The sequence below is a fragment of the Falco punctatus genome, assembly GCF_963210335.1.
Source record: "Falco punctatus genome assembly, chromosome: 18".
NCBI lineage: Eukaryota > Metazoa > Chordata > Aves > Falconiformes > Falconidae > Falco > Falco punctatus.
Window position 1 is genome coordinate 3253611 of NC_137598.1, and position 14063 is coordinate 3267673.

Here is a 14063-nt window from a genome sequence, read left to right on the forward strand (position 1 = left end):
GCCGGCAGGGCCCGCGGGCCGGGGGAGCGTGGGGCTGCCCCGCTCCCGCCCCTGTGCCCGCACCCAGCGCCAGCGGAGCTGCGTGTGGCCGGGGGGAGCGGCCGCGTACGGAGCGAGCACCCCCTTCACCCGGTGCGGAACGATGGTATTGTATGAATTCACTTTAGGATAGAATAAACCTTGTAGTTAAAATATAATGAATATAAGAAATATATTCTAATGAAACTAGCAGTTGCACAACAAAAGCTGCTATGAAATCCTCTGTACAGCCCTGTACCAAGGCTAAGAACTTATATTTACTCAAAGAATGTAGGTATAGTAATTAGGTCATGTAACCATAGTCTGAAAGAAATAATTAATGAAATAACTGATGAAAGAGGGAGTCTGTTTCTGTAACTTTCTCTAACAAGGGGCCTGTTTAGAAGTTATCTAGAGGGAGTGACTAAAAGAAACAAGCAGAAGAAACAGATGGTCGATAAGGACATAAATTAGCTCAGACCCATAAGAACACTGCAGGCTTGCAAGACCATCACATAAAAGGCAAAGGTGAAAAGAACACCATGAGGAAGACCTACAGCCTTCCTCCCAGAGACCACCACCCACGTCCCGGAGACCCCTGCCCACAATTCCTGGAGGAATTTGCGCAAGCGCAAAAGACTGATAAGCTAATTAACATATGAAGCGAGAGTAGGCGGGGTTAGATAATGAATATGTATATGAATCAATTGAATATTCATTGTTTTGTTGTGTAAATATAAGGTAGGTAGTTACTTTAGACATGCACGTTAGGCGGAAGGATCCCCCGTGCATCCAGCGCGCTGCCAATAAAGGATACTTGGTCACTAAGAAATTTTGACTTCATTCTTTAAATCAACGATTCACACAAACAAGCGTTTGCGGTTCTGTTCGGTCCCACCCCGGTGTTCCGTGGGCAGGGGGCCTGATTAGTTGGGGCCCTCTTACAGCTAGTTATGGTAGTTCATACACAGTTACAGTAATTTCTTCTTTAGTCTCATAAACCATTTGGCTCTCCTTGAGCTTGCCTCGCTGTGATCCGGCTTGACAAATTTATGGTGCCTGTTCCTTTGCGCAAGGGCACGTTTTGGTAACTTTGTAAGGATTTAACCAATGTAATAAGTAACTAAGGGTAATTTGCTGATCAAAGGGTTTTTCACAAAAGGAATGATCTCGCTGTAACAGATTTGAGAATGTTTTGTCTGGTGAGAAAAGAGTTAACTGTTAACCATGAGGTTGGAGATATACCTTCTCAAGGCCAATGTTAAACCATAATCTCATTTGTCTTTTTCTAGACTTTAGTGTAAAAATAGTTTAGTTTTGTAATGTACAGCTTCTTGCTACGGGACTGAGAGCATAACTGTTTGCTTAAACCGGCCTTGAAGTTGAGAATAAAAGGGCTGTGTTACTTGTCGGAATTTGCAAGCCTGGATGGAGCTGCGACTCCCCGGCCGCCCAGCACGCTGGTTTTGCTTTCTTGCCTTAATAAATAATTAGTGAATTTATTTCCGACTCTAGTTTGTTCAAATTCAACTATAACAACCAACATCCTCTGTTTTTCAAATTACTGTTCTTCACTGTGGTTATTTACTTTTTTTTTGTTTTCCCTCTTTTTTTTTTTTTGTTGTTGTTAAAGTAAATAATGTTTACACCCCCCCAGGTCTCCTGAGACGTGCCAGGGCTGCCCCGGGGGTGTCCAGGAGGTGCGGAGAAGAGTGGCTGCGCTGCACTCTGCCTCCCTCTGTTCAGCTTCACTTCCAAAGAAAGGGCGAGCAGGAGTCCCCAGGAGCAGATCTCTTTCCGACTTTCTGGGCTGTACCAAAAGGCTTTTGGAGGCGCTTTGGGCTCCCTCTGAGTAAAACTCTTGAGTTCCTGTCACACACAACATCCCATTTTCCTCCCTCCAGTTCCATGCTGAGTAGTGCGACCATGACAGATCTGTCACTACCTCCTGTGTGCCGTGTGGATGGAATTGTAGTCTTTCCCTGAAGAATTAAAGATCAGTTTCAGATCAGCTGGAAAATGCTGTGTGGTGTTTGATGCTCAGCTTTGCCCGCTCACTGTCCCTGGCAGCTCTGCTGTAGTTTGCTTGCCCACAGCATGGTGAATCCTTCTCGTTCAAAAAGCAGGACAGAAACATTTCCTGGGTAAAGGGATGGTGCTTCAAGGGATACCCTAGGAGGGAAACTTCTCCAGATTTGGTTTCCCTCCAAATTATTATCCTATTCCTGAAGCAAAAGGCAGAGAAGGAGTCAGCTGGGGACCTGCCACGTCAAGAGCAGCAGCAGGAGCTGGCCCTGCCCTATGACGAGGCTGATGAATGCTGGCTCAGTAATGACTCTTCAGGTGTCACAAGGGAAGGCGACCGTTGTGGCACCAAATGCTGTGACAGGTTCCTGCGGAAGGATCATTTACCTGCATTAACTAATTGGCGATCACTTTGTTCTTTGCACTCCTAACTGAGGTTCTGGCAGTCCTTCAGGATCCACCAGTCTGATCTTCTCTCCTGGGACTGAACCGGAGGCGCATCAACTTGGCAGCCACGTGAGTTCTGCAGATGACTGTTCCACAGAGCCACCAGTCCCCCTGTCACCAGGCAGGATCAGACCTTGGGAACTGGCTGTGCCAGGTGCCACCTGGGGAAGGGCCGGATCCTGGTGGCTGGCTGCAGGGCAGGGTGTCCCTCCACCACCCACTCCCCACACACACGCTTCAACTACAGCTGTCAGGCTCAGGAAGCATGGCGTTCATGACCCCTCACAAAGCGTCGAGGCCTTTTGTTACCGGGCGAGCAGAAAAGCTCACACGTGTGAGACGTGTATTTTGTGGTCGGCTCCCACACCTTCAGCCTGAGTATACAGGCTTTGTTTTGTATATAAAAAATACGTATTTGAAATGTTTATTTTGTCCAGAAGTGGAGCCCAGATCTCCGGAGCTGACTGAGGATCACACAGCTCCTGCTGCTTGGTGAGGAGCTTCAGGTGGAGCTGCTCTCCCTGAAGGCAGCATCTGTGGAGGCCACGTGTCCTGGCATCCTGTCATCCCACTGAGGCAGGTCCTCACCCTGGCTGGCTGATCTTTATTTTTGTTTTGATACCGTAAAGTCAGTCATGGAGAAAAACTCTCTAAGACTTGATTTGAAGTTTCAGAAGGCAGGCGTTCTTTATGGCAACACTGGAAGCACGGGGGAATGTTTCCTCCAAGTGTGCTCACCAAGTTACTTGAGGGTGCACATTATACACAGCAGAGCACTTGCACACTCATAGTGCATCACATATTCATTTTCAGTCATGCACAGGATGGGTTACAAGTTTCTTGCTTCTAATGCAAACTAGCACACACCCTCAGGCAGCACTGCTGATGTTTTTACATGTTTTTCTGTGTGCTCTCCAAGCAGGGCTGGCCCTCTTGCAGGGCTATTTGAGTTGGAGGCTGCAATCTCCCACTGCTGCAATTACCTTTGTCCTACTTTCAACTAATTTTCTGTGGGATGCAACACCTTATTAGCTTGTCTTCTCTTGTGGCCAGAACTTCCTCACTTGGAGGATTCTTGCTGCATAATTTAGGTAACGGTGTTCTTATCATTATCTGTTCTTTGTTTCCCAAGGGTGACTCCCTTGATTAGAAGTCCTTTCACTCACTAGTTTTGACAGCTTGAGAATCAGCCTGGCCTAAACTTTGTGCACACATTTGTTTAACGCCGGCAACCTTTTCTTAACAGAATAAGCTGACATACATGTATGCACAGTGGTATCTATATAGCGGCATCGGTTTGGTTTGCGAGTTGGGAATGGAGGATACAAACCATCCCACTGCTGCCGAAAGCGCGGGCAGGGAGCGTGGCTGCTGTCAGTGGTTTTGTGCTGTTGCACATTTTGGTGGTAACGGCACCCAAATGGAGGCCCTGCTGGGAGCCGTCACACTGCGCTTTCTAAAACTCAAGAATGAGTATTGGAGTTTTATCTCCCAATTTTTTGGTATCAGCACAGCACGTCCTGGGACTGAGCACAGCCCTCGCACCGAACACGATGGTAAAACCAGTTCTGAAGGAAAATTGTCTTCCTGTGACACTGGAGGAATTTTACCAGTGTGCTTAACTGTAAATGTTGCAGCTAATGTATCCCTGACGTTGCCGAGCTGTACAACCCTGTGATGTGCAGTTTAGCTACTAGTAGAACGCTGCATTGCATAGTCTAGCTAGTAAATAGGTAAGAACCAGTCTGAAACCAAGGCATGAGCCAAGAGTGCTGAAAGGGGGGCAGAAGGTCATGAAAAGGTTGAGAAGAGGAAGGTGATGAAGAAGAGGGTGAAGAAAGGATGATGTCCCAAACAACCACCAGACAACACCCAACCCATTAGGTCACACATGCGCAGTAAGTGTACATATGATAAGTAGTTCAAGGAACTGTAATGAATATGCTAATAGTTTCCCAGAACTGTCATTAATATATATAGATCGGCCATATGAAGAAAAATAGTGAACAAAGTTTGTATGCATGTTCGGTGGAACTCATCCCCCGCGCATGTGGCACCGAAAATAAAGAATGCCTGCTTTCTAACACTCAAAACCGGGTATTGGAGAGCTTTGTCTCCGATTTTTTGGTATCACTCATGCAACTGTTGGTTGAGACTGCCATCTCACTGAACTATTTTCTTTACATTCAGGCATAAATGCCATGGACATATGGCCTACACGCTGGCTTAAAAATGCTTTACAGCGAACAACAAGCTGCCGTGAATCACTTCTGCACGTACCTGGGCTCAAGAGCTCAGCCAGCGGCTACGCATCGACTTAACCCGCCACGGGACGTTCAACTAATCCCCTCACGCCACCCCCGGCCCCGCTCCCCAGGCGGGCGGGAGAGCGGCGCACGGCCCGCAGTGGCGCACGGCCCCCCCCCCCCCGCCGTTTGCACACGGCCCCTTCCGCTATAAAGACGGAGCGGGGCCGAGTGGGCCCGGGCAGTGTCTGAGGGAGTGTGGCGCCGGGCGGGAGCGTGGTGCTGAGGGGGGTGTCCTCCCTTCCCTGTGGCCCGTGACTTAGGAAGGGCATTTTCCACCTTCCTGGGCGTGGGCGCCGTTCATTTTTACAGCTGGGAAGGCTTGTCTTGCGGTGGTTGAGTGAGGTCTCAGAGGTGAGAAGCTTCTGAGGGCTACAGGTGTAATAAAAACATGACTCCACAAAAAGAACAGTTGGGAGAGGAGTGTCTTGCTCCAATGTTCATTTAAATTACAGATGAAAACTTCAGCCTGGAGGTGTTTTACAAAGGCATGGCTCAGCTTTGGCTGGAGGTGGTTTAAATATGGTGAGCCCCTTTGTAGGGCCTGTTGAAAGTCTTGTTAGGCTGGATGACAGCGCTTCAGAGCATTGCTTTTGAAGACTCATGTTTCATCGAAATAGGCACACAATACTACTAATTACCACATATTGCAACCTCAGGAGTGGTCTCTGCTGGTGTGAGCATCAAGAAGCTAATAATGGGGGATTACTAGATTAACTAATAAACTGCTCTGTTTCCTTACAGTTCTGGGCTCTGACCGGATCCATATGAATTTAGCAGGGAGGATTTGTAGGTGCTGGTTTGTTAAAGCTGAGTAGCCACAATTGGGGTTTGTGTGTGCTTGTGTGGTTGTACATGTGCTAACGCAGGTGTTTTATTAGCATCCAGAAGAGTACCTGCAAAATGGCAACTGCTCAGAAGCAAAGGAATTGCGTGGTATGTTTTTTTCTTGTGTATTTCAGCACAGTATATTATTTGAATTGGAAAAATCAGTGAATTTTAGCTGAAATGATGTACCCAGGTGCACTATAATTTTTCTTCACCTGAAAAGTACAGTTAATTCAGTCTTTTAACTATGAATAAAGATACTTAATAGCTATACAGTTTGAGTCTGAGCTTTGTGGTCATGCACTTGGTAGAAATCAACTATATGCTAAAAACACAGTAGCACCAAGTGTTAAGAATATGCTTAACTTTATAAATGATGGAAGTCATACTTCTCAATTAAATTAAAACATTAAGCAGGCATTGGACCAGATTGTAGACTTTACAGGTTTGGTGTGGACAGAGATTAATTCTTTTGTTCGTCTAACTTCCAGAGTGCAGTTGTATTTCCTAATAAAATATCTACTGAACAGCAATCCCTGATGCTAGTGAAGAGGCTCCTGGCAGTAGCAGTGTCCTGCATTACATACCTGAGAGGAATCTTTCCTGAAAGTGCCTATGGAACAAGATACATAGATGGTAACAGGCTGTTTTCATAAATCTTTGCAAAATCTATCGTCACAGGGTTGTTAAAGTACTGAGTGTTTTTAAAGCCACTCGATGGTCTTAATGAAAGGTAATAGCCATTTTCAATGACTGTAACAGAAACTTCACTAAAACTTTAATTGTTGAATTTGGTTAGTGGTGATGCTAACTCGGCAATTAAATTCTGCCTGCATCTGTTAGTAATGTTAATTTTAGTTTGCTTTTGATAGATACTTTTAGGGAATGAACTTCACTTTCTTAGCAATGTAGTGGCATTTCGTCCTAAGTATATATGCATCTATGTATTCTTTTTTTGAGATGTGTCTGTCAAAATTCTGAGGGAAGACAAGAACTGTCCTGGCTCCACTCAGCTGGTGAAATGGTATGTTAACCACAGTGTGTATGTAATGCTTCCATAGCATGTCAGTTCTGAAAGATGCTGTTCTGGTTGTTTGCAGATACAAAGGAAAAAGTTCACTTGCTGTGAGTGGACAACTGCCTAGGCAGTGCTTTTACTGCATGGGATTTACTATGTAAATAAAATTTACAATATTTTTTTTTAGATGGATTGTCAATATCTGTGTGTTCCGGTAGAGGTGTAATTGACTTGTACGATTGTGTTTCTAGCAAGGCCTATGACTTTGTGCTTAGTGGATCACAAATCTTTGCTTACTGAGTGATTATACTTTACATTTAATTTCCATGGGTGTATATGCTCAAGGGTGCACAAAAATGCAAAAATCTAACCAGTAGTTCCTATCTAGTTGAACAGGGGATGCAGTGTTACCATTTTGCATCTTGAATTTAAAGATCTTGCTCTCAGACTTCTATAAGAAAGTGGTACTGTTGACTTTCATATCCAAAGGCAGAATTGAGCCAGCAAATGATAGTCACACCGTTGAGTGTATGTCACTTGGGACTAGAGGCGTTTATTTTGATTTTCTTTCTGTTCACAGTAACTGCAAGATTTGTTCATAGCTGCTTTCCTTGCTGGTTAGAAAAGAGTATTTTAGACCTTTGCCTTATATATGCATTCCTGTTTTGTTACGTCTATAAAGGCCATCTTTGTTCTCACACTTTCACCAGTTGCAGTACAAGGTAAGGTGTCAGAAATGGTGCTGCATTCAGCAGAGGGGGTTTGCAGCTGCTGTCAGCGTTGAGGTGTTCAGAGATGTAGGTGTGAGTTCTGATGTTCAAGGTGAAATTAGTCTTCTGCTTTTTATCCATGAGAGAGAGGAGGGAAGAAGGCTTCATTTAGTGTACCTGGAATTTCTTGATTAATCTTCTGTGGTAGAGGAAACTGAAGTGGTGCTGAGTGCATTTCACCTCACCCCCATGCATCAAACATTAGTGAGGGCAGTGGTGTGGCAGCCTGTGGATGCTGACAAGGAAAAGCTCCCTGGTTTTTGTGTGAAGGGTGTGCACCACCTGTTTGGAGTTTACAGGTGAGTAGCCTTCCTTAACTCAGCATCATATACACATCAAAACCAGCTCTTTCTTGTTAACTGTATTCAAAAGAAATATTAGAAAAAATTAGGGTAAGTTTTGGTTCACTGTTTGACTGTTGTTTGCATGTTACTTAAAAAGCAAATTGCAGCACCTGAATAAAGGCAATGATGTAACTCCTTTGTGCTTCAGACATGTTGGTGTTCAGCTGAAATATAAACTGATTAGTGAATACATGAGATAGAAGGTGCTTGAGAATGGTAGGTGTACAAATGCATTATGTTTTTACTGATAAATTACAGAGTTTTACTTTGCAAAAACGTTAGGCTGTTTTGGTGTTACAAGAATAGTCATTGCTTGTATCATTGCTAATAAGAATGAATAATGGACTAAGTAGTATTGCTCTAATATAATATTAAGAAGGCTAAACACAAGAATTTTATCTTTTGGGACTATTTTATGTAGTCAGAAGCAAAGCGAATGGAAATTAATAGTAGATGGACAATATAATTTGATTTTTTGCAGGATGTTAGGATGCTACGATGCCTTGCAGAAGAAATATGTAAGTCTTCCGGTATCATGTAGCTGTTTTAAATGTATTTAAACATACATTTATGTAAGTCCATTAGCTGCCAGTGTAATTATAGGATTTTCTAGTTAGGCAATGGCTGTGCTTTAATATGTTAAATCAGCCAGCTACAATGTGGGATGCATAGAGATTGCAGGATAATATTCTTTGTAAACAGAAACACTTAACATTAGGGATATATAGGATGAGTAGTCCTTCCTTAAACAGATGAGGATTTAGGCATATGAAGAAGTTGCTTTTCGAATAGGCCTTACTTGTCTATATTGGTTTCCAGAGCTAGAGAAGCAAAACAGCTTGGTAAGCAGAAATGGGCTATGGAATAATACATTTAACATTCTTTTCCTTTCTCTAATTATGTTTCTGACAGCTAAGAATGATTGTCCTAGCAGTAAGTATCTTTGAAAAGTAAGGTACACATTTTGTTAAGGTAGCTGCTTACAGATAAGTACAGTTCTTACTGTTTCCTCTTTACTTTAAAATCACAGGTCTATACCCATCCAGAAGATCCTCAGGTAAATCTGCTAGAATATTTTACTGCGTGACTAATGATAGTGTGGGTATAGTATAATGTGTATACAAGCAATGGTACTTAACATTCACATTAATGCACATTAAAAAAAACCAAAACCAAACCAGGATATCTTAAAATAGCTCTGCTGATCCTTACATTTGATAATCAGAATTACCACATAGTGAATTGCCTTTGGTTATTGAATGTCAGGTTATTCTCAGGCCAGTACAAGAAACCTGAAGTGTCATTGCAGGGTTAAATGCCCCAAAAGATGCATGGTCCTAACTCTGCATTAAATACGTTAAGGAACTTCTTTATGAAAAATTTGGTATGTTTTAACTAACCACTGGGTGTCACCATGTCTCTGTTGTGTGTGAAACATTTTCATAGTGATAAAACTTCAAATGACTATTTAAATTCTAAAAACTTAAGCAGATGTTTCAGAATACTGCATTGTTGTGATTCCTGGAAAATAATGTAGAGCATAACATATATAATTACCAAGTAAAAATTAATGCTGTTTCTTGTTCCAGCATTAAAAGCTGTATTCAGTGCATGTAAGTGGACCAGACAGGAGCTGGGCTGTCATTTGCTTTAAATGCAAGTTTAATAGATTACTAGACAGAAGCAGCAGCAGTAGTTTGTTTGACAGCTGACAGTTTAATAATTACTGTTTACAGACAATTACAGAATGTTACCACTTCAAATTCAAGTACACCCACAATGGGCCACTCCTGGATTTCAGCAGGTACTGTCACTGTGACTTTATTGTGCTCTGTGGTTTTACAGTCCATTTACACACACCTGAATGTAGAAACTTTGGATTTTATCTGTTTGGTATTTCCTTCTTTAATTCTGGATCTTAAGACCAATTTTATCAACCTACACTAGTAGATTTATTATTAAAATTCAGTGAATCATTTTGTCAGATTATGCTCATATTTTTAAAATATCCACTCAAAAGATGATTCTTGGTGTCAGAGTCCAATACATTCTGACCAGGTTCTTTAAGATATTTCATGCATGGAGGGTAAAGCATTTAGTATCAGACTTACTTATGTGAACGTATTTGATACTTAAATTTAGCAGAATACGAAATGAGAATTTTCTTTTTTATAATTAAAAATACAAAATACAGTGAAAATGCAATACAAGTGTAAGCTATGCTTAGCAAAGCATAGCTATTGCAATACACAGTTCAATCACAGTACCAATGTGATTCCCATTACTGGTCTCTACAATGTGCTCACCGTCGTGACAGAGGGCATCCCCAGTCATGGGGAAAGAATATGTGGGTTGAAGCCGGCTCCAACCCAATGTCCTCTTTGCAATTCTTTTCGTAGTTGTTTAGGTTTTGTACTCTTTGGGCTGAGCCACATGGTCACACACCCCCACCCCTAGTCTGGCTAACTCAAGGAGATATGCAAGCATCTTTAATGTGTGTTGGGAGAAACTTTTACGCCACCGGTTGATCCACTCAACTGCGATAGTAGTTGATCCACACTCAACTAACACAGCTATTTACCTAACATGAAGGCCGTGCTTAGGTCCCGTTTGTGTTGAGAAAGTCAGCTTGCTTTGTGGCAGCGGTGGACAGTGATGCCCTGTGTTACTCCCTGAGCTTCACAGGTGCATCACCCTTGCCCATCTCTGCTGAGCTGTCTTCCACTGTGGGGGTTTACTGGTCAGTCACAGCTGCAAGGAAACGGCTTACTTTAAGTAGCTGAAATGCAGCAAATTTGTATCTAAGGAACTTCTCCCAGCTTTCGTCCTGCATAAAATAGTTTTTAAATTAAAAAGCTGCAGTGCTGCAGACCTAGGTCTCTTGGGCTGAGTTTAGTTGCTTACTTCTGAAAGGGGCTGTAAGTCTCATAAAAACCACTGGTGGAAAGAAAGGGGATGTGACTCTCAGCCACACCAGGTTGCCTTATAATACTGTGTTAACATAAATTCATGCCAGACCAATTTGAACCTAAAAGGTGTGAGCCTAGTTTTCTGACACCCTGCAGGGAAGGACATAACCATCTGCAGAGGGGTGAGATGTTTGAAACCATCACAGTTAAGGGTGTGCTTCCTAAAAGCAGGTTACCCAGTGAAATAACTTAGAGTTTCTTGCTTTGCACTGGCTGTTCAGGTCCTCAGGTGCCTCTGTGAGCTGTGTGGCTGTGAGGAGTAGGGGAGCAGAGGGAGATCATTTTTAGTGGCAGTAAGGTAGGGTTTGGGTCAGCTGCTGGTAGAACAGGAGCACAGAAATGTCAGAGCTGGATGCTGAGTCACATAGGCACGCATTTGGTTATGGGTAACCGTTCTTGTCAAAGTCTGACTCGTTTTATTTAAGGGCAAGCAAGTATGTAAGACTTTGCAGAACTGGGGCTTTCAAAAGTACCTACGTTTTTCTTACTTTCAGATGGGGTATTTTTTAAGCATTGTGTAATGCAAAATACAGTCGTTGGTACAGCTGCTGAACCATAAATGCTTTCATGTTGTCCCTGGCTCAGACTTTGATCTTCCAAGGGGCAGAGAACTCACAGGTCACTGAGACAGTATTAGGAATTGCAGTGCCTGTAATCTCAGACCTTTGGCAATAAATACAATGCCTGCTTCTGATGTTCATAAAGTTTGTTAGTCATGTATCTTAATACTAGAAGCAGATTACTCTGTGTAAAAAAAAAAATAAATCTGAATACTCTGTCCATTTTTAGTAAGAATAAAAGGAATGATTCCACAATCACCTGTGCCGACACCAAGAAAGCAAGTATCCTCCTCATTCGCAAGATTTATGTTCTGATGCAAAACCTGAGTCCGTTACCAAATGATGTTTGCCTGACCATGAAGCTGTTTTATTATGATGAAGGTAGTATTTCCATATTACCTTGATTTATCAGCTGTGTTCAGACATTGAAAACTATTCAAAGAAATAATGTATAATCACTATGGTTGCTGGGACTTGTTAAATGATGTTATTTTGCATGCGTCTGTGTCTCATGACAGTTTCTAAAATCTAGGGGAAACAGATTTGATCTCACTGTAGGAGCACAGTCTTGTCACTGACTTCATTGGAGCAAGGATTTCAGCGTGTGTTTAAAAACAAATTGAGTTTTCTTGAGTATGTTAGGATCTAACACGTTTGCCAGACTGGTTCTAGTTTAGATGACTAAGTGTCTAGCTCTGGTTTCAGAATGTCTTATTGCTTTACAACAAAAAATCAGAGCTTCTAGCTCATCTTTATGTATGTAGAAACTTTCTTTAGCTTTAATTGGTTTTTGCCTGTTGCGTAGGGGGAAAATAACTTAATTTAGTACAAGTTGAGTATTGATTATTCCCCTCCGACACAGTTTCTTTGGAGTAGCCCTTTGTTAAAGGGGAAAAGTCTTTTTGCCAGACATATTAGTTTTATAAGAACGTGTTTCATTCTAACAGATTTAATTAATTCTTTTCTGCAGTTACACCACCTGATTACCAACCTCCTGGTTTTAAAGAGGGTGAATGTGAGGGGATGATATTTGAGGGGGAGCCGATGTATCTGAATGTGGGTGAAGTGCCAACGCCTTTTCATATGCTGAAAGTTAAAGTTACAACAGAAAAACAACGAATGGAAAATGCTGATAAAAGCATTCTAAAGCGTGGAGGGAGGGACATGCCTCTCCACGTGCTCAAAGTGGACAGAGATGAGACAGAAGAAGAGAGCCAGGACATGAATGTAAGCACAAATGTTTTGTGTAGTTTGTTGAAATTTTTTGGTTTATAGTCTAGAAAAGAGCCATTAATTGTTTCACCATGTCTTACTATAACATTAATAAAACCTCTGTGTTTCCAGGTATACTTTATCGAAGACATATAGTCTTGCTTCATTTTTGCTTTAATTTTACTGCTCCAGTTAGCAATGTCATCACTAAAGCGGTATTGAACAAGTGCATCAGCATAATGCCTGTCAGCAGCAGCATTGTTGGTAGTTGTGTCTCTGTGAGGCTAGAGAGGAGTAGTAGGGTGAGAAGCAGTGGGGTGCCTTGGTGCTGTGGGTACAGGTGCCATTTGTTCAGCTCCACACACAGGACACAGGTGAAACCTCCCTGGAGCCGTACCGTACCAGTCCCAAGTGAGCTGCTGCAGCCGGACAGTATTGATTGGCAATAAATTTGCTCAGGGATCCTCTTGTATAGTGGTCAGTATACATACAGCTAGTGGTGCCACAGCTAAAGAGGCAAACTCAGTTCTGTGTTGGGATTTTTCGCTAGGGAAATCTGCCTAGGAAAAAGCACAGGGCAAAGCTTGCTGAAGGCAGCGTCCTGCCGCTGATGGTAGCGTGTCTGAGACGGCTCTTGGGACTGCACTTGTACAGGCTTCAGCAATTGGAGACATATGTTTCTGGGGTCAGCTGAGGCAGGCAGCAAATGTGCTTAGTCATTAGAATGTGCAAATATGTGTGGTGACCTATACTGTCCATAGGTGAGAAGGAGGCGGAGCTTCAGGGCTTTGGGCCCCTCGCCCTCAGTTAGCATTGCTAGGGAGGCCTGTAGGTGATGAGATGGAAATAAACTGCTTGGCCCTCTAAATCTGCATATGCCTATGAACTGCCCTTTCACAGGCAATAAGAAGGTGGTAACTGATGCACTGGTAGTATTCTTTCCATATCTGTTGTTAAAATTTTAGTATTTTTTACAGATGTTTTTCATGGTAGATGAATTAAATGTGTGCTTGCCTTAATAATCAAGTAATGCTGAGCTAGTCTGTATGTCAATTATTGCAAAACAGTTTGTTCCTCTGAGAATCCATCTAATAAGCTCTGGCCCTAAGCACCTGAGTACAAACCCTCTTCCTTGTTTGTCTGCAGTAAGTGATAGACTTTTTTTTCTTACTCTAGGAAGATCCTGTCTTGGATAATAAATTGGAAGATAGGAATAATGTAAATATTTCAGATGCTCAAGGTAACATTTATGTCTATTTTTCAAGTCTCTTCAGTTTGTGCCTCTTTTTCCTGATGTTACTAAAACAAAACCTCAACTTTCTGACTTAGACCACTATATTAAAATCGACACTCTTTTCTTTCCAGACATTCCTATGTCTTTATTTTGTGTTGTGCCTTTATCTGTGAGACACTTGGTTAGCAAATGCACATTTTTATGTTTCTGATCTAAAATTCTGATCTTCTGTTCCATTTTGTCAGATAAGCTAAATTCAATGGGTTATATATTTAGAAGTGAGGGGTTTTTTTTATTTTTCTGTTGTTGTTATGTTTGTATTCATATTTTAC

At 42.3% G+C, this 14063-nt stretch overlaps 1 protein-coding gene across 4 annotated transcripts in view; it reads left to right on the plus strand.

Moving 5' to 3' along the window:
* HORMAD1 (HORMA domain containing 1) overlaps positions 1 to 14063 on the plus strand; it is a 24112-nt gene continuing 10049 nt past the window's right edge. Inside the window, exons 1-12 of one of the 4 annotated variants that reach the window (XM_080369046.1) lie at positions 8 to 145; positions 1676 to 5150; positions 5678 to 5732; positions 6116 to 6260; positions 6585 to 6648; positions 8238 to 8274; positions 8669 to 8689; positions 8787 to 8813; positions 9493 to 9560; positions 11515 to 11666; positions 12256 to 12512; positions 13674 to 13737. In XM_080369046.1, coding sequence (XP_080225172.1) covers positions 5700 to 5732; positions 6116 to 6260; positions 6585 to 6648; positions 8238 to 8274; positions 8669 to 8689; positions 8787 to 8813; positions 9493 to 9560; positions 11515 to 11666; positions 12256 to 12512; positions 13674 to 13737 — 868 coding nt within the window. In that variant the 5' untranslated portion in view covers positions 8 to 145; positions 1676 to 5150; positions 5678 to 5699. Of the gene's footprint in view, positions 146 to 1675; positions 5733 to 6115; positions 6261 to 6584; positions 6649 to 8237; positions 8275 to 8668; positions 8690 to 8786; positions 8814 to 9492; positions 9561 to 11514; positions 11667 to 12255; positions 12513 to 13673; positions 13738 to 14063 lie in introns of all 4 variants that reach the window. The other 3 variants (XM_080369047.1, XM_080369049.1, XM_080369048.1) reach the window with 3 other exon arrangements.